This window comes from Anopheles funestus, chromosome 3RL, assembly GCF_943734845.2.
Source record: "Anopheles funestus chromosome 3RL, idAnoFuneDA-416_04, whole genome shotgun sequence".
In the NCBI taxonomy this organism is placed as follows: Eukaryota; Metazoa; Arthropoda; class Insecta; order Diptera; family Culicidae; genus Anopheles; species Anopheles funestus.
Genome location: NC_064599.1, coordinates 36809768 through 36829201, shown reverse-complemented (window position 1 = coordinate 36829201; position 19434 = coordinate 36809768). Strand labels below are relative to the sequence as shown.

At 37.3% G+C, this 19434-nt stretch overlaps 2 protein-coding genes across 2 annotated transcripts in view; both read left to right on the top strand.

Annotated features, from left to right (window-relative positions):
- LOC125767626 (semaphorin-2A-like) overlaps window positions 1-19434 on the top strand; it is a 423238-nt gene that overhangs the window by 55740 nt on the left and 348064 nt on the right. The window lies entirely within an intron of this gene.
- Window positions 8791-14287, top strand: LOC125767692 (protein G12-like). Its single transcript, XM_049434519.1, has 3 exons — window positions 8791-10048; window positions 13376-13548; window positions 13863-14287. The coding sequence occupies exons 1-3, from the start codon at window positions 9613-9615 to the stop codon at window positions 13968-13970; spliced, it is 717 nt and encodes a 238-aa protein (XP_049290476.1). The 5' UTR covers window positions 8791-9612; the 3' UTR covers window positions 13971-14287.

Sequence of the window (19434 nt, the reverse complement as noted above, 5' to 3'; positions counted from 1 at the left end):
TTTTTTGAGTGGGTCGTTGGCAAAAAAAAAACCACCTTCCACCCTCTCATGAAGGAAAGGCAGACCGAAAACGTTCGGACTGGGGATAAAAATGACACAGGTACTACTACCGGTGTTGGGATCCGGTGCGGTATGGTCAGCAATTTCGAGAACAGTTGATGACATTTTAATGACATTCACATATTTTAAGCGGAAACTTACTCCACGAGTCGGGAGAGCCAGGTGCGCGGACAAGTGGACAAACGATAATCAATGGGTAAATGGGAAAACGGTACACTGGTTCATTTTCCCAGCATACTTTGCCTTTACTCCATCGCCCAGACAAACAGACCAAATAAAAAAAGTTCGTTTTTCATCATACGCTTGGAGCAAACATTTATGTCCACATTGGCTCATTTTCATCAGGCTGCTACCCGCCATCGAAGGGTGGAATGTATCCATCCAATCGACACCGATCAGAGGTTCGTACGGTCGATGGGTGTGGGTGACATTTTCTGCACTGCGGATGCCACATTCCGCTCAACCATCCGCATGACCTCATCCGACCGCCAGTCGCACTAAATTTTAATTATTTATTTAAATCAAATACACTGCCCCGGTGAACAGTGGGGTGGCTCACGCATATCAAACTGGTCAGCCAGCAAAATGGCAGTTGAATCATCATAAATCTTGCCACCCAAACAAACCTTCTCTCTCTCTTTCTCTTTCACACACACACGCGCTTAAACGCAAAACACATTTAACCTTTCCTCTACCGCATGCAAACTCTTCCATCTTCAACAGTGATGCTAATGGTCGGAGGTAGCAGTAGTAGCAGCATTATCATTATCATCAGGCGAAATAATTATTATTGATAATAAACATGAAATAAATACCATTCCGATGCGTAACTGACGAATGTACTGTGAAGTGGAAAACTGCATTCACTTTCCACTTTGAACTGTGTGCCGCAACTGCGTGTGATCTTCTTTTTTTATATCCGTTGGAATGAGCCATTAATTTTTCCCATGAAGAACATATAATGTTTTTCAAACATCAAATACAATCCTACAAATGCTGATCCTTTGGACATACTTTTCCAGAGATTTTGTTTTTATTTAATAAGGCGGTAAACGAATGCAATAATATTTCCATTATTATATGCGGATTTTTTTTCTAAATAGCGTGCATTATTTATTTTGCAAAAAGCAAGCTTTCAGTCAAAATTAAGATTTTTATTTCACCCCAATAAAAAAAAACATTTTCTTCCTGTTGCAAACACAAGCATGGTTGGAGCTTTGTTTTATACTACTTCTTCCTCACAAACCAGTCCAATGTGAACAGCGTTCTAAGAGCAAAAATAAATAAAACCAAAGCACAAAAACACATTTTATCTTACTTATTTCAGGCGACCGAGCGATAAATACCACTGTTTTTCAGCAATCGCAGCTGTTATTGCACAGCAAGAAATTATATTTTTGTCCCGCATCTGAAAGCTCCGGTTGGATTCGGTTGCTGATTGTTCCCGTGATCCGTCGGTTTCCACCCCGTTCGGATCCCGGACTAGGCAAACGAAGCAAGCAAGACGACAAATGAAAACAGTTTGCCAAAAATTTCTGAAGAAGCGGGCAAAATAAACAACAACACTGCCACCACCAGCGCTGAAGAAAATGCTGATCTTTCAACGGATCCATTCGGATGTTTGGCAGGGTCTCACTGGTTTGTCTGTTTGCGGTACGGGAATCTGCGCTTGTCGATAAAGTTATCAAAGAATGTTGGGACGCATTCGATGATGGCCGGCTTGAGGTTGGTGCTCTCTGAAAGCGTTTTGGAACGTAGTAGAATAAACGAAAACAATTTTCTTGACAATATTCAAATTATGTGCGCCACCCATCTGAAGTATTGCGGGCAAGCTTGCCATGTGCGATGGAGCCAAGCAATGTGCCAAGGGCCGATGGCATTAGGCTAAACAATAAACTGCTCAGAATAAACTAAGACCCTACTTTGCATCACAACTTGCCGGGATGATGGCGAACCAGAAGGGATGATTTGAAAGTACGGCGGAAAATATTTTCGCCGATTTTGAGTGCCGCACTAAGCACATTCTTGCTCATCAAATCTGGCAATGAAAAATGTTATAATTTAAATTAATTACAACAAACTCTTATGAAACACAATAATTACAAATAAGATATTTGGACGCACTTTTAAACATCTTTCTGTTTATTATTTTCCTTTCCCAAAATGAGAAACATGTTCTTCCAAAAATTATCCGCTTGTATTAAATAGCTTTGACTGAACCTTGTCTGATTTCAGATGGCGATTAGAAAAAAGGATAATCAAACGCGTTAAAGCAAGCTACAATCTTTTTTTTAAAGGACTTTTAGAAAAATGACCCCTCCCCATTTGTACAACTAGAACCCAACAAAAAATTAGGAAAAACCACAAAAAAAGCATAAATATTTTCCTTCTCTTTAAGCATTTTCATATTCAGCCGTCTGTGGCTGACAATACGGCAAAAGCCGTAATCATGTAATAAAATAAAAAAAAATAGGCATTTTCTTGGGTTTTGTCTTGTGCTACAAAATTGTTGTGATGTGATTCTTGATTTGTGGTTGAAAGTTCTGATCTAAGGGTCATTGTATTAAGGTTCGGTGGTCTTCAGTAAAACACATGTTTCCTTTATGATGTTTGACGCATACCAAATTTAGTCATTTCTATCTCTATATTGTGTATCGTACACAATGTGAAGCAATGCCTTTAGCTGTTCTCGGCAGGCAATTCGACGAACCGATGTGCAAATGTTGTTACTACCCCGTCTAACACCTCCATAAGGTGCGACGTAATTCGAACCATTTGCCACCCAACTCGCGCCCAAATGCACCCATCAAAATCCGCACAATGTTCATTAGTTAGCTTTTATGTCATTTCACATCAAAGCCTCGGAAAAATGTCAATGCCGAGCCATCACTACCCTTAGATATACCACATCACACTCAAAACCACTTGCAAAGGCATCGCTTATCCACGACGTGTTGTACGGCTGTGTTAAGTAAGGCAACATCCTTTGCAGGGGTGTGTCTAACGCGGTTTTTTGAGGTGCTTTTATTTTGTAAGCAATTTTGCAGGAGAAACAAAGAAGAAGAAAAAACACGCTGTGGAAACACAATCGGAAAAATGCGTCAAATAAAATCATATTACGTTATTGCTATCACTTTTTCCATACACTGTGTGCGCCTTTCAAAGTGTACCATTGCGAATGTGGGCACGGTACATGAACCTACTTTAGGAACATTTCCCACCAACATGATGGAAGACACGAGGTAAACAAAATACAACAAGCAAAAAGTCCTAAAAAACAAAAAAAATGCTTCAAACATTTCAGGCACTTTACGGCTTGTTGCGCTACAGATTCGTTTTAGCGGCAGGAAGGTACATATCGAACGGAAGAAGCTTTTACCACGAGCGCACGACCAACAAGAACAAAAAAAAACATTTCCAAATGTTAGCAATGCCTTAAAGAAATCGTCAATAAAAGGCACCGTGCACCCTTGGGGCAAATAAAATGCTGAATGCAAAAGAAGAAAAAAATAAAAAATCGCAAAGAAACAAAATCCGAAACCGCCCAATCCCTTCAAAAGTAGCGCCGCATCTTCATTAACCTTTTCGAAAGATCGGAACCGAAAGTCAGCACCGTAAAGGTAACCAACTTTTTGATATGCGAGCATTATGCGTAGACCAAGCAACAACAGAAAAACCAAGTTTTCCTTTCGTACCCTTAGCGAGGGATCCCGCACGATCCGGTGATATTAAATGGAACCGGGCATGGAATTTATGATACGATGATGGAAGAAATATGATTCCATTGCTTTATGTACGTACCTTTCTAAAATGATACAAATTGGAAAAGTTCAACAGGAATTTTGTTTCGTGACAGTTTTTTTCCTTCATCTTCAATATCCAAACTTTGGTGCACTGCAATATTTGTCAAGGAAATATATGAAGGGTGCATCATTTTTGTGGTTTGTGATTGAGTTGAATATTAGGATATTGTTGTTATTTGTGGGTACTCTAATGATATCTGGTTACATTAGAAGCTCATTAAAATCTTCTCATTATAAATAAAGATAAAATAAACTGAAGTGATTTTTTGCAAATGAAATTATGGTATGTTTTGCTTTCAAAAAAGTATTTAAAATTATATTATTTCCTTTAAAGGTTTAAAGATGATTTAAAATATTTTTAGGTAAAAATACAAAAGTTTAAATACTAAAATTTTCCTATGCTAGTATACTGCATGTAGTACAAATATAGTTTTGAAGCTGTTAGCAGATTATATGCAATTACTTTTAGCTTCCCTCAATGTAGTCTAAACAAAAATTTATATTTTTTTTGTTATCTAAGAAAAGCACACACTGCAGCACATTCAGATTTTATTTGCATGTTAAGAACGACCAGGCGTAATAAAAAAAAATTTTTTTCCACATAGCCAAATAGTCAGTCCACCGGTTGAAAGTCCGGATGGGATTTGATACCCAGTGCTATCGTGTGGAATCGGTGCCGATTAATACATTCACTATCGAGTCACCCTATGTACCAATTAAACACTAGAAAACACATAGTCGGTAAATAATTACATTTTACACAAATAAATTGATAAATATTAGTTCAAAACTTATAAAAATAATTAGATAAGACCCCACCTTCTGTTACAGAAAATGCGATCCGAACGTTCTCAGGAGGCACTTTCGACTCTATAGGCCAAAACTGGCTAGTGTAGGCCAAAGTAGTCTTGCTTAAAAGTTAGAAACAATTTTCCTCCTAAAACGCCTTGGGTCTGTGTTTTATCGTTAATTATTAGGTACTTTCGCCATAAGTTTGACGATATTAAAACGATATTAAATAACACGCCTTAACATGTAACAGATTTTTAACAAAAAATGTAGTTTATGACTTTTAATAGGATAAAAAAATCTGTATCATAACGCAATTAAACATATGTGGCTGATTCAAACGTATTAGATTACTTGTAGTATGTGAATAAGTAGAATATTATTTGTATTTGTGTTTACAGTTTGTATTTACAACAATTTGTATTTTTTTTAAATAATTTAATATCTTCCATTTAACTATACAATTTAAATTAGTCGGAAAGTCTTTAAAACATACATCACACAAATTATTATAGAAAGATATCGATAACATTTTTGCCTTGAACACATTTTATAAAATATTTATATTAGTTTTGCAATGATGGTATTTTTAAAAGGTAATTTTATCAAAGTCCCTTATTTTAATCGTGTGCTCTTCATTAAATTTAATTAGAAACTGCACCAAAACTCTACAGCATGTCCAATTAATTTTAACACCAAACACATGATATCACTTTCTTCTAATGAAACTTTACCGATTCCTGTCACTAATTTGCATGCCTTCTTCATTGAAAAAATAAACCTACGACAAAACATTCCGACTTTATGCGGTAAGCTATCGAATGGAAAACGTGTCGCTTGTCGATTGGTTTGAAAGACAGTTCCTGCGTCTTTATCTGCAACCCTGTTCAACGGATTTCCCTACCTAGGCACATCTTGCTACACCGTAAAATATGCCTATCCCATATGAAGCGCCCGTTTTCTCTCTCCAAAATGGGATCCATTCGGTTAATATCATTTCGAAAATTTTATCTTCCAAAATTCGATCTTTCCAAAAGTGGAGAAAAGTACCACCGACACAGCAAACAGAGGCAAATGAAAAGAAAACAAAATCTGCTCGACACTCTTTCCCTCCGTACAGCTGCTTGTCATTTTGTTAAGGAAAATGTTAGCCATACAGATCATAATGAAGAAGCTGCGACGCTCGGTAACGTTTGGTACCGTTTCGGCGTTTTCCGATACGCCCAGCCATGCATTGGGTGGAAAATTTCATTTGCTAAACTTTTGCCTCCACCGTATCGCCACACGGGCCCCAGTTGCCTAAGCGATATGCTAACGAGTACCGAGGCACACACTAGACAACGCAACAGAGCAACATGCTTTGGCTATTTTCGGTTGCAGCTGTAGAAGAATGGGAAGCGAGAGCCGAGTTTGGAAAAGTCTGCATGTGATCGTTCTTCCTTTTTGGGTTCTACGGTGGATCCTTGTCCTGTTCTGGGAGTGGCGCCGAATTTCAAGAGTTCCAAAGTTTGCCTCAAAAACATCTCCCATAGCATCGTTTCGTTCTTCAGCCCATTAGCACGAGAGCTGCACAAAAAAGACCATACGGAGAAAAGGCAAAATCATCGTCTAAAAAAGGGATTTTTAATGAACTTTTCCCTAACGGGCTTGTCGGAAATGTGCCGTAGTATGGCAGAAAGTTCTTTTAAAAAAAAACCTCACACATACACCCAACCACCAAGATGTGGAAAATTTGTGCTACACGCAGCTCTGCCTCTATAGGCAGAAATTATTAATAGCGATAATCATAAGGCGAACGAATCGGGTCATATTACCGCTGTCTCAGGCGGAACAAGCGCCAAATAAAGGTTATGGCAGCTGCATATGGTTGTTATGCTCAGCGCAAAACATCACAACATGAACCGGTTTGACCATCAGATGCCTGTCCCGTCCACACTGATCAACTGAGACTAACGTAGGCAGGAAAGAATTGTAGAATTAACCAATAGTTTCTCAACCCACAATCCGGTTTAATGCAGACAGTTGGTAAAACTACCCTACGAACTAGCAAGCAAATAAGCCGAACCTTTTTCACATTCAAATTACTGCTTTGGCTTGTAGGATTAAAATAACTTCCACATTCAGCCCATTCCCTTTTTTGGCGAAAAACCTTTCACAAAGGTAGCATGTTGCTTTGCAAACGAAATGGACATGGCCATTGCTTTCCATATTGAGTTGTTTTGTGTGTTTCCTGCTTCTTCAGCACCGTATCAGCACCCCCAGGCTGCTGATGATACTCAATTATGACGTTATGATTATTGCGGTTGCATTGGGAGAAAATTCAATTTCCTTTCAATATCCATACATTGGCAAGGCATCGTTTGTAGGCTCGTCCAAAGTTGACTGTCTTGTCGAGCACGGCAGTGTCACATACCATCTGGCAAACGGTTCGTAACGGGTTCGTAGGGGATAGAATTAATTAGTGGAAATGGAAAGAAATCCCTTCGAATAAGTGACATTTCAGCAACAGGCCCACCTCTACTGCATGCGGAGTGAATGGGTTTAATGAGATTTGCCCCTTTTTAATGCGAACCTTTAGGTAATGATCATTACTTTAATCACAAAACGGAAATTGCTTTATTTTTTTCCAATATATTTTAGTTTACTTTAAAAATGTAAAACAATTATAAAGTTATTAAATGTAAATTCATTTTTAATTATCAGTTCTCATTCCCTGGAACAATAGAAAATAATGGCTAAAGAGCTTTAAGGATATCTGAAAAAATCAAACTAAAACACAAGAATCAATAAGCTACTGTTATACTTTTCTATTATTAAAAAATTAAATTCTGAATTAAAATTATTACTACACACAATTACGTTTGTGCACAGTTAGTATCATAAGAATCGCACTAGAAATCATGTACGTATATTCATTAGTTGAAATACATTATTTTGCCAAATACAATCAGATTTTAAATTCAAATACCTGATATCGATCAAATTAGGATAAGATAAACTTAATTAATAAGATGTATGTGATAAACGGCGCCCGTCCGCACGGCAGGACCGGGTTCAGATCCCATTCGGACCGTTCCCCCGCAGCAAGGACTGACTATCCGGCTATGTGATAAAATAAGTCTAGTAAGCCAGAAATGGCCGGCGTGACCTGTAAGGTCGTTAAAAGCCAAGAATTAGAAGAAGAAGAACCTGATATTTACCTGAGCAATTTAATACCGAAGCCCTATTCCTAAGCTCCCTTTATCGTTCTTGAATGATCTAATGTTTCCGAAGTGGAATAAAATAAACAAATCCTGGTTAAAAATATCCGTCGTCCGCATTTACCGAAAGTCAATAAATGAAAGATATTGTACTTTATAATTAAAATATATAATTCATGATTACGGCTTTAGCTGTATTGGCAACCTCAAAGGGTTTAAGTGATAAAGAATTGTATATAATATAACAAAATAGTTAGTAACTAATTACATGAAAATTACCTATAATGTGATATTCAGTGATCTACAAAGGTAACAATAAGAATACATTTTTTTTGTTAATGATCATCTAAAACTCAATCATTAAATTTCAATGCATCTTTACAGAATTTTCTTAAATCTAGATAAAAATAAAATCAATTGCTCGTTGTACTTTCAGTTAATTGAATGATAAAAAAAAATATCAGATTCAAATCTAGTTTAATTACCATTAATGAGCCAGATTTTGACATAACTGCCATCAATGGTAATCAATCGTTTTGAAAAATTTATAGCAATATTAAAATTAAAACCAAACGCCTTTGAAGCTTTTCTTTTTATGACTCATAACAACATTTCAGATGCCTGTTTGCAGACGAAACATAATGAGCTCCGAACAAAACAAAAACAACATGAAAGCATCATCACCGTTCGTCGGCCTTCAGCAAACAGCACATAAAAAACCCATCCACTTTTACTGAAGATACCGCGCGAAAGTCAACCTTCGGTAAAGCGAAAAATGGCCGATCCTTATCGTAAATTGGATAATCGAATCAAACAAACGGCGGACCCAGGACGGTTCACAGTCTGCCCGGTATGTTGCAGGTCGCAGTTTCAAACGGCTTATTTACCCAAATCACCCAAAACGGTCAGTTGATTCAATTTAGTGCGCCAATCAACGGAACGCACTTGACGCACAGCCGTACCACACTGCCTCTGACTGTCTGCCTTCATCCTCAAAAAGCATCAACGTAGCAACGCATTCCAGCGTCGCTTATCAGTAGTCGCGTTCGTTCACTTCATCTCGCGAGTCGCACTGATAGAACGTACGCGCCCATTTCGGCGAAGAAAGCCGACGTGTACGATCGCATTTCTCTGCCCGTCGGGATTAGCAGTGATCAAACAAAACGCCAAATAAAACAGCCAAAGATCCAGTGAAGAAAAAAAAAGAGAAAGAAGGAAAAAACCGTCCGGAAAATACGGCAGCACAATTTTCACTTCGCCAAGGCAAACAAAGTTATCTCGATTATAGTGATTATAGCAGCCAGTTTCCTAACAGCAGCCGACCGAAGGCCTTGTGGAAATGAATCGATTTCATGTGCTGATTGCGACCGGTTGGGACACCTCCAACATGGCCGTTTGCGATGGTGGCAAGTTGTGTGCCTACTAGGTGCTTTTAATTGGTGTTGATGCTGGCAAACCAGCCTGCCAGCAAGGATAACTGGCCGGGTGGAAATTCTTCCCACGCTAAGGGAGCGAACGCTATTATCTTCTTCAGAATTCGAAAAACCTTTATTTTTCCTGCACTCAGTTTTCGGGGTGCCGTTTTGTCCCGCGTTAGCAATTGTGGTGCTCGAGCGTACCGGTAGCGTTTCAACGTGGAAGTGGTTTATTAATTCGCAAATCCTGTCGGTGCAGTTGTTGCTTTAGTATCTCGTTACCGTTTTCTTCTACCTTAGCCCACAAACTACGGTACGTCTTTCTTGCAAAACGAAATATTAACCATGGTTTGTGTCGCGAGTGAACGTACGATCCGAAGGACAGTTCCAACGGTGCCTGTATGGCCACTGATAGCGTTGATGGTGATGGCCGAACTAGGCCAAATATTTGGCTACCACATCCGGCACATCGAGGAGGAACCGAGCCACCAGCTGCAGCAGGATCTGATGGACTTTATCGATTTGGTACCGTTTGAGGATGTGCAGCGATTAATGCAGTACTACTATCACTACGACGTCGAGGTAGAGAGTGCCTTCGATTATGTGTCCACCGAGGACTACACCCAGATCCGGCTCGATATAGTGAATCTTGGTGAGGTGCGCAGCTTTCGCCGATATCTGGACAGTATCGGGTTCAGCGTGGAAAAGGTGTGGACCGAGTTAAACAAGCGCTTCGATGCGGATGACATCTTTGCCGAGCCAGACGAGAGCGTCAGGATGTGTGAGTAGGGAAGGGAAAATTCTACGAAGAATCGTTATTGCATTTATTGGAATAACTATCTTGCAACCGTAAACCACTTACTTACATGGTGTGTGGTGTATGTGTGGGATTAGATTCTGTTTGTTCTCCGTTCAGTACATAAAATTGGAATAGTTCCTGGAAAGTGTTCCAATTCTGTATCAAAGTTCAACCTTATCTGACAAAAGCAAGATGAATATCAATGTTGGAATTCATTGTGAATTCCAATTATCTTATTGCCAACCGATTACAATCCTATACCTATTATCTAAATCAAAGACATTGATGCTGTACGATAAAAAGCCTTTTAATTAAGTTTGACTTTGGAGATAATATAATGTAACTTTGTATCCTTACCATTACGAAGGGAAAGGATAAGGTAAGACAACAAAAACGTCCATAATGCTGGACACCGGCATCTTTACTTCACAAAGATGTTAGACTAAGGTGTCTTCCTATCTCCAGATCTTCTTGCATCCGTAATCTGGTAAAGAGAAACATACCCATCCACTGACCGTTTGTGTGGCAGTCAGCAGAAGTAACTTCATTATTCAATCACCCATGAAAGTGCCATTTTACGTTACCAACCTGGTAGCCAACCACAGACACACAGGGCATCGTGCTGCCAGTACGAAGCAGATTTCAATTTAAATTGATTTCACGCCGTCAAAGTCTCGCCCTTGCCACCGGAAGTGCATACATACAATTGCATCCAATCCGTCATGATGCCCGAATCTCGAAGACGATAATCTTGTTTCGTGCGTACCAAAGTTGAATGGGTGAACTCGCGAACATGCCCTGGTGCGTATGGGTCCATTTTGTACACCCGATTCAATCAAGAACAAAACCTTAAATGCGTCTTCATTTGACACTTCCGTCGTTAGCATCTCTGGCATCGTTTCCTTCGGGCCGTCGGAAATCGAATCAAACGTCCGGAAGCCGGTCCAACGGACCAATGGTCCATTGCCGGACGGGGACGGTGCCTTTATGAAATACCGGACCGAACTCGGAATGGAATAATATTCAATTAAATTATTTACGATTTAATCCTGCACTTGGTTGCATGATTGTCGCCGTGATCACCTTGGGCACAACCTGCATGTAATGGTTTGGTGTTGCATATGGTTTGCAAATGGTAACCCCGCGAGCTTTCCACTTACTTCCCGGCTGCCACTAAACCACAATACGGTTCACTTCCGTTCGGTGTCAGCAGTTTCTGAACAAGGCTTTCTTGTACTTCGAGAATAATACGTTTGGGCGCGTTCTTCAGTTTGGCCATACAATTACGATTATATGAAACATGGCAAAAACAATGAACATGGGATACAGTATAAGCCACAAGGTTAGCATTCGAAAGGCAGTCTGCTGATAAAGCACTTGCACTAATAAATATTTCCCATTAGGAACACTTAAAAGGGAAGGTTTAGCAATGTGCCGTTTTGATCGGATCAGTCAAAATAAATATTTGACGGTGAATGTTTCAAATTCTACGCTATTATTTTTTGGTCCTCATAGTTTACAATACTTGCGAATATTTCAATTGTAAACATAATTTTTTTTTTAAAGTAGGCACAAATGTTTTGATTATTCTCGTATTTCAATATGTGTGTTTTTTTAAATTAATTAACTTATAACAATGGCCCATTGTTATAATAACTTTATGAATGGCCCATTTGTTTTGTTTTTTTTTTGTTCTTTGTCCGTCATTCAATTTATAAAAGTCATTAAATTTGTTGCAGCTGTGTTGAACTTTTTTTTAATAAAAAAAAGCTTAAAGTGACGAGCCCAAAAATTATGTATAAAAATTTAACAAATTAAAATCGAATATTTGTCATAAATCATGCCATTTCTTTTTCACTGGTCCTTTGAAAAAATCAAAATAAAATGAATCATTCTCCAGTTCTAGAATGATTTTTTTATTTCCAGAAGAAAAACATTTCAATAGATTTATAATTATCAAATCCACACATTATTTTTATTTCCATTTCAAAAAAAAAAGATATTATTTCCATTTCAAAATTTTGAACCAGCTAAATTGAATATAATGGTCGCTTTAGTGTTAAGTCAACAGTTTTAAGTTGATTTATGTTGTTTAATAAACATTGCTCAGGAAAGTTAGTTTTACCCTTTGTATTAAACTGGAAAAGTGCTTAACATAACAATAGATCAACTAAAGAATGAATAAAGTTTATTTAAAAAAAGTCTTTTTTATATTCATGTAGAACTGGCTGTATTGATGAAAAACTTTTTTTTTATTTCCATTAGGACGGCTTGTATGACTAATGAAAAGCATTTATTGTTTAAAAAGAAATGTGATCACATCAAAAAGAAATATTTAATGGAAATTCGGTTTTACTATTTTCTAACATTGTGTTTTATGTGTAATTTGAATCAGCTCCTATAAACATTACTAATTCAAACTTCCTGGTGATAAAAATAATTCATACTTATATTTTGTTTTGAATGTGAACATGAAAAAGGTGTTGGTTTCTATACTTTCACTAAATAATTATTTAGTATGGTATAATTAAAACTTTCTAGTTACATATTTGTTAAAAAATGAGTATAGATCAACAATATATTGTTTCATCCGACACTGTAGAAGCTCATTTCCCAAAAGCGGTGTACGTAGTGTGGAGCTTGATTGTCATAAACATAAAACCACAACGATTCCCAGCTCATGCTGATCGAGAAACCCCACCGGCCGCTGGTTGATGACAATTTGGTTGATTGTGTTTGGTGACGCTGATGAAAGTTGTGACGATTGCATTTCGGAGGTCGGTTTTCCGCCCAGGTTGGTACCACATGTACCGTCAATCTGCCAGTGCAGTAGCAAAGCCTGGCCCGCCTTACGGCCAAAAGCTAATGAAGCTTTTGCTTTCGGTCATTTCGATTTGCCGGTGGTACGTTGCCAGGCAGCAAACGTAATTCATCTCCTCACATCGCACAAAAACCAGTCACCGTTGGTGTGGCAGCTCATGAACGTATGACAAAATGGTCAACCAGCTGTATGCACTGATAAAGGGCGTTGCAAGTGTAGCAAATTAAATTATTAATCAATTACTGTTTGCTATCGAGTAGTTCCGCTAACAAGCGACCGAACACAACAACGTCGGTACGGACCGCAACCGACACGCTTACACAGTACACCCAATCGACGTAACACAGTTGATACCATCGTTTCCTCGACTACGATGGGATCGTTGCGAAACTCCCAACAAACCTGAAGCGAATGATAAAAAAAATAAAGTTTTCCATTTTTACCCACACGTTTTCCCCTTTGCTTTTCTCGTATTGTGTCGATTGCAGTAAATCTCACCACTCGAGGATTGAATGGATTAGTCGATGACATATTGGCGCTGTTGCCGCAGGACGAAATAATCCTGCTTTTCTTCGACAAGCTGGAAACGAGCAATGACTTTTCCTTCTTCTTCGAGCAGATCGGTAGCGGAGAGTTTGAGAACGTACTCAACATGCTGCAGGTAGGTTTTTCGGGCAAACCATTCCGTCACCTGCACTGTTCCGATTGTTGTAACCTCTCCCCTGTTCACTTCGATCATTCAATCAACGAAATTGTCACCCCACTTGTCCCATTCTCGACCGCTCAGCTGCCCTTAAGCTGGCATCTAATGCACCAAAGCCCAGGAGGCACACGCACGCAAAAGGGATAAAAGTTCCAAGCTGGAAATAGATGCCCATTGTTACCTTCCCGGCATGCGAACAAACATACCTTCATATTTTGTTGATAGATTTTGATAGCCATTTTTCCTAACCTTTTTTTCGGTTCCTTCCCTAGTCTTCGCAGCAGCTGCGGATACTACTCTGGAGACTACAGCGTCACGGATTCGATATTCCCGGATGGATACAGCTCGTGCAGAAGTATTTCAGTTTCAGTAGTTTCTAATTCTTCGTCATCCATTTTCCTAAGGGAACAGTTCTTCGTTTTTTTATCTTTGGTTTCAATACAAAACAGTAATTGAACGCTACTGAACATGAATTCCGTGATCTATTCCGTTTGTGTTCAGCATAAAAATGTCTTCCATTTTAGTATTTTGTATGATTTGATACGGTGTGTTATTAATAAAATGGTGTGTAAAAGTGTGTAAACCACGATATTAGTGTAAATACTATAAAGTGAAGTAAATTGTCTAGCGATTTAAGAATTCTCTATCTAGTTGCAATGTATGCACGCGATTTAAAATAGAAATGATTTTAACCAAATCAATCTTTAAACATGTGTTTTGTGAACAAAAGATCTAACATATCTTTAAACTATTTATTCAAGTACATAAAATGGCAACATGGTAAGTAAACATATTTTTAAATGCAAATTTTCGGGTACGATAGTTATGAAAAACATAACTCTGGTTCAAATCTGAAAAAAATCGAAAAGAATTCTTGAGTAGAATGATTCCTACTGACATACGCACACTTGATGGGTACTAGTTTTATCTTATTCAGTTGTTATCTCTCTTCGAGGTTCTTCAATTTGTACATTCCAATTTTTTTTTTTTTTAATATCTACCAATGGTAATTATAATCGTTTATTATGAGTATTTCCTTTTGTTTTTTATGATTTTTTCTCGTTATTGTTATTTTTTTGTTCTCGTATAAGTTAGTTTGTTGTATTATTTAATAGATGTAATATTATGTATTATTTAATATAAGAACGAAGATATTTAAAATAAGTTAATATTTGAGAGAAGCAATTTATCTCCATTTATCTCGCAATTATCAAATGTATAGTTAGTACAACAATGGAGTCTGGATACCTATACTAAACGCGTAGGCAGGCTATGTTGTTCTTATTTTGTAATTCACATAAACAGGTTATATAAATTACACAATTTCTACTCATATATTTTACGTTATTTTTAAAATGATTTGAAATCTTGAAAGCACTCATTTCATAGCATTTCATAGCAAAATCAAAATATTATTCCAAGCTCATAAATTTGAATAGAAAACCCTAAAAATTTAGAACCTAAACAGATGTTGAATTTTAAGGACTTCTACATCAAACACAGCGTTGTTCTTTCAGCATTGTAGAATGATGCAATTAGTAAACACTGTTTGCAACTGTATTTCCTCTGGTTTCCTATATATATTTTGCTTCCCGTCTCTGTATTTTCAAGATTAACGAATGTGTGCCAATGTCACCCTACTAAGTCTACTGTAGATTGAGTTTAGTATTTAAATTTATTGTTTTCATATGGCTTAGGACGTACAATACACATTAATAATTATGTACAAATATAAACAGACGTAGAGTGAGGATATCCATACTTTTACTAATATTTCAAGTACATGAAAAAGAGAAAAAGGAATTTTAGTTAAAGGTGGAATCACCACTTTAAATAAATTGCAGCAAAATACTAAGCAGAACACACATTAAATTTGCGATCGACCTAGGAACACGCTGTATTGGTAGAAGATCAATGATTGATTTTATTAAATATCTCTTCTTCGTTGTTTATGAACAAAAGCGGGAAGGACATCTACTTTGGTAACAACTACCGGAAGCTAATGTAAGCCAAAACAGGTCGTCACTTACATTTGAAGATTCCTATTCACTTTTCGACGCTTTTAAATCATTAACCAAGTTATTTTATGTTTAACTTTGACATTATATCTAGATTAGCTCTAGACTTAGAACTAAGAAATATCCTGTGCAGTAGAGACATTTGAACCAAAAACGATGTGTGTTTTTGAGATTTTGCTTTACTAGCTTCACTGTACATGGCTTGTCCACACTGCTGCTTACTCGCCAGCTAATGCAACATAAGCAAATCTTTCTCGTAACGTTAGAAAAGAACATTCGCTTTCCCTGCGTCACCTGGTAAGCAAGCATCGTCCCATTCATTGTTTAACCCGCTCTAAGCCGGTTAAAACTTGATCAAAAGCGCGTGTAACGCGAATGCTGGCATATGTCCTGTTTGCGCGTCCTTCGGGTGCAGCTAAAAGTTCCGGGAAGAAACTGGGTTAAACTGTTTACCTTGGGTAAACACACACCCGCGTGTTTCCGCGTGGTAGGTGGCAAAAAAGCCTGTCATTCGGGGTGGAAATTCCCATCGCTACAGGGTAAACAGTAAACAAATCTCAAGCCATTGAAAGAGAGAAAGAGTGCGAGGAAAATTGTCCAACTAACTCCAGCAACTACCAAGTTCAAGCTATTAACCCCAACGCGTTAAACTTGTTTCTCACGGACGCATCTTCAACAGGAATTGGTCGGAGAAGGGAAAAAATGTCAGAAAAAATACTTCCCCTTTTTTCCTGCAGCTAAGCTTTAGCCGGGACGGGGATCTCCATTATTCTCAAGTGCTTTGCTGCAAACCGAGAATAATCACCCCTTTCTGCTTTCTAGCAAAACCCTTTCGAATTCAAGGGAGTGTTCTTGGTCGAACTCATCCCTGCAACAACTGAGAGCTTAGTTTACCCTTCCAGAGTTAATCCGGCAAGCAAGCTTGTTAAGTCTACATAATAGTATTTGAGTCAACGGATGGGTGCTTAGAGCTTTCTCTCGCCCACCGGCTAACCAGTAAGCTTTAAGGCCTCGTCACGCAAGAAAATACGACAGAGGAATCACTTTTCCACATTAGCCGGAAGATTTTTATTCGATGTATTCTGTATAAAAACGACACAAATGACTCTGTTAGCCTGATTTACAATTCTACAAATGGGTGATCAAAATTAGTAATCTCTTCCCCGAAACTAGAGTTATGTTCTCTCTTCCCTTCCGTCTCTTCCGTAAAGTATGACTTTGTCTTTCGGTTTAATAAACTTTCAAAATTCAACTGTCAACAGGAAAATTAAACAAGAACAGTTCTCACATTCAGCTTCGACGCCTACATTCCACTTCGGTCTCGAACAGTTACGATTTCTCCAAGTTTTCAAGTACGATTCAATTTTCTCGCTACAACAACAAGAAGAGAACGAACGAAAAATCTAGCTAAACCGGGTACATCTGTCGGCACCGTAAATTAAACATTGACTACAGGAAAGCCGGTTTACCTAATGAAAATTATGCTACAGCGATAAAAACAGAATGCTTCGCCCTGAACCCGTGGCCCCGTGGTATGAAGTTGTTGCCAACGTTTGGCAAACCAGCGCATCATTCATCGGTAACCGGCAGACCGGTATTTAATGTGAATTCTAGTATGTTTGTCAAATAGCAATATTAACTTCATGGCGCTCGTGGTATAATTAAATGGCAAAAAGGGAAGAGAACACTAAAACAAGTAGAGAACATGAAGATGTCCTTCATGTCCCCAACTTGTTTTAGTGGAAATGTCGAAAATGTTATGAAGCTGCTACATTTCCTATCTGGATCGTATAAGCACTTACTTAAATTATAAAAAAAGTCCTTAATTTCATCATTAAGAGCTGTATTAAATGTTATTCTTCGTTGAGGTTGAATTTAAAAAAAAACTTTGTCCAACTGCATAACATCCGTGCTTGGGGTGTTGTGTGATGAATATTTTTTAACAAAATTGTTGTACCTTCGCTACCATACTATTGCGAATAAAGAAAAAGTATCAACATTGATTCAAAATGGCAATCCAATGTTGCGTAACACTACTAATATTTTTTTCTCAATTTCACGAGTTTGTGGAGTAGCTGAAACACACAAGAAAAAACAACAACATCATCATCGTGTTGTTCGTTGCGTACAAACAAAGAGGTAACAACACTTCAATCACATAATCCTTTCAAGCATAAACCAAAAAACAACTCATATACACCGACACAATCATGCAAACACCCACTAGTAAGAAAAAACGGGAGATCCAGCATACTGTGAGCAGGTGATTAAACAAATGTTGGGAGAATTTTGTTTTTTGTTGGAACCACACTTGTAAGTGTATTTAGTAAGCCAGAAATGATTTCTTAAGTCGTTAAGTAAAGAAGAAGAAGAAGAATGAATGAATTGTGAAAGTAAAATTCATGTAAATGTTTCATGTATTCATGTAAAACAGTTAGCTTTGAACTTCCTCACCTGATGGCGCTAAATAAAACGGGATTTTAAATAGTTTTCAAGCTATTGTAAATGTTATTGTTTTCAAATGCAATATGTTTACACATATTTGTATAGGTAACAAAAATCCTACGTGATTGTAAAATATTTGAAATATTGTGTTAAAATTAAAATTTTATGTACTAAAATATTTTGTCAAATGGCCGGCATCACCTTAAAGGTCGTTAAACCAAAAAGAACTCTCGTTCATTTCTTCAGATGACACGATTTATTAATTATCACTATTTCCTCTAACACAGTCTAAACTTATTGTTCATATACTCCTACTATTTTGGGATTCTCCATCCGAATTGAGATATGAATGGAGTTGATCATCCCACAAAAATTTTTGAGCCACAAAGACAATTTCAGCATTTCGGCAAACTGCATCAAACAGGGTTTTACAACTCGGACTTAATTAGATTTCAATCTTTCAACGAAGTGAAGTTAAATTAATTTAATCAACATATTAGAGCATTCCACCTTCATTCTCTTCTGTACAATAAATGTCAGTTTTCAGCAAACCTCTTCTCTTAAAACTTCAATTGATTCTGATCTGTTGCACCATTTGTCATCTATGAAATAAATTAGAATGTTTTTCCATTGTTTAAGTACTAGATAAATATATTTTAAGCTACTTTTTTATGTGCGATAAACTTATGTGAAATATGAAGAAATCACTCTTAGCAACACGTATCCGGCAAAGAATCGTGAAAATTAAAAAAGTTTTAGTTTTATAAAACTTCCATCTTAGCTTTTCTCCAAATGAGTATGTTGCTGAGCGAGCCGAGCATTCACACATTGTTAGCTTAACAACGAATAATGTTCGATACTTACTTAACTCTCGATGTATCTGAGGTCTAAAGTCATACATACCAAAATAAAGCTTCCATTTGAGCAAATACTATAACGGCAAAAAACGACAAACGACGTAAAACTCAGTTATAAAAACAATAAAAATAAACATAAATTACCAATGGGGGCGCCTAGTACCTCATGACCTTTGGAGAATGGAGCATATATTTGAAAAATCGTTAATAAAATTTGTGTACCAAACATTTGCACTCCCTGTAATAAAATTGCCTAATTATGCATCATATATGTTTAATTAAATTCCGAATAAAAAAGAAACGAATAAAAAAGACTATTTTTCATACATTAAGTCAAATTAAATTGTTCTGAAAAAATAAATAAGATAGAGATTATATATTTTGAACGTTTTGTAAATAACTTTTATCTGATCAAACATCTAATTGATTGTAACAAAAAAATATTTTTAAACAACAAATCAAATGCCCGATGTGCGTTGTGGCGAGAAATTTCTGTTCAGGCTGTGAAACAGTGAAACAGCAAA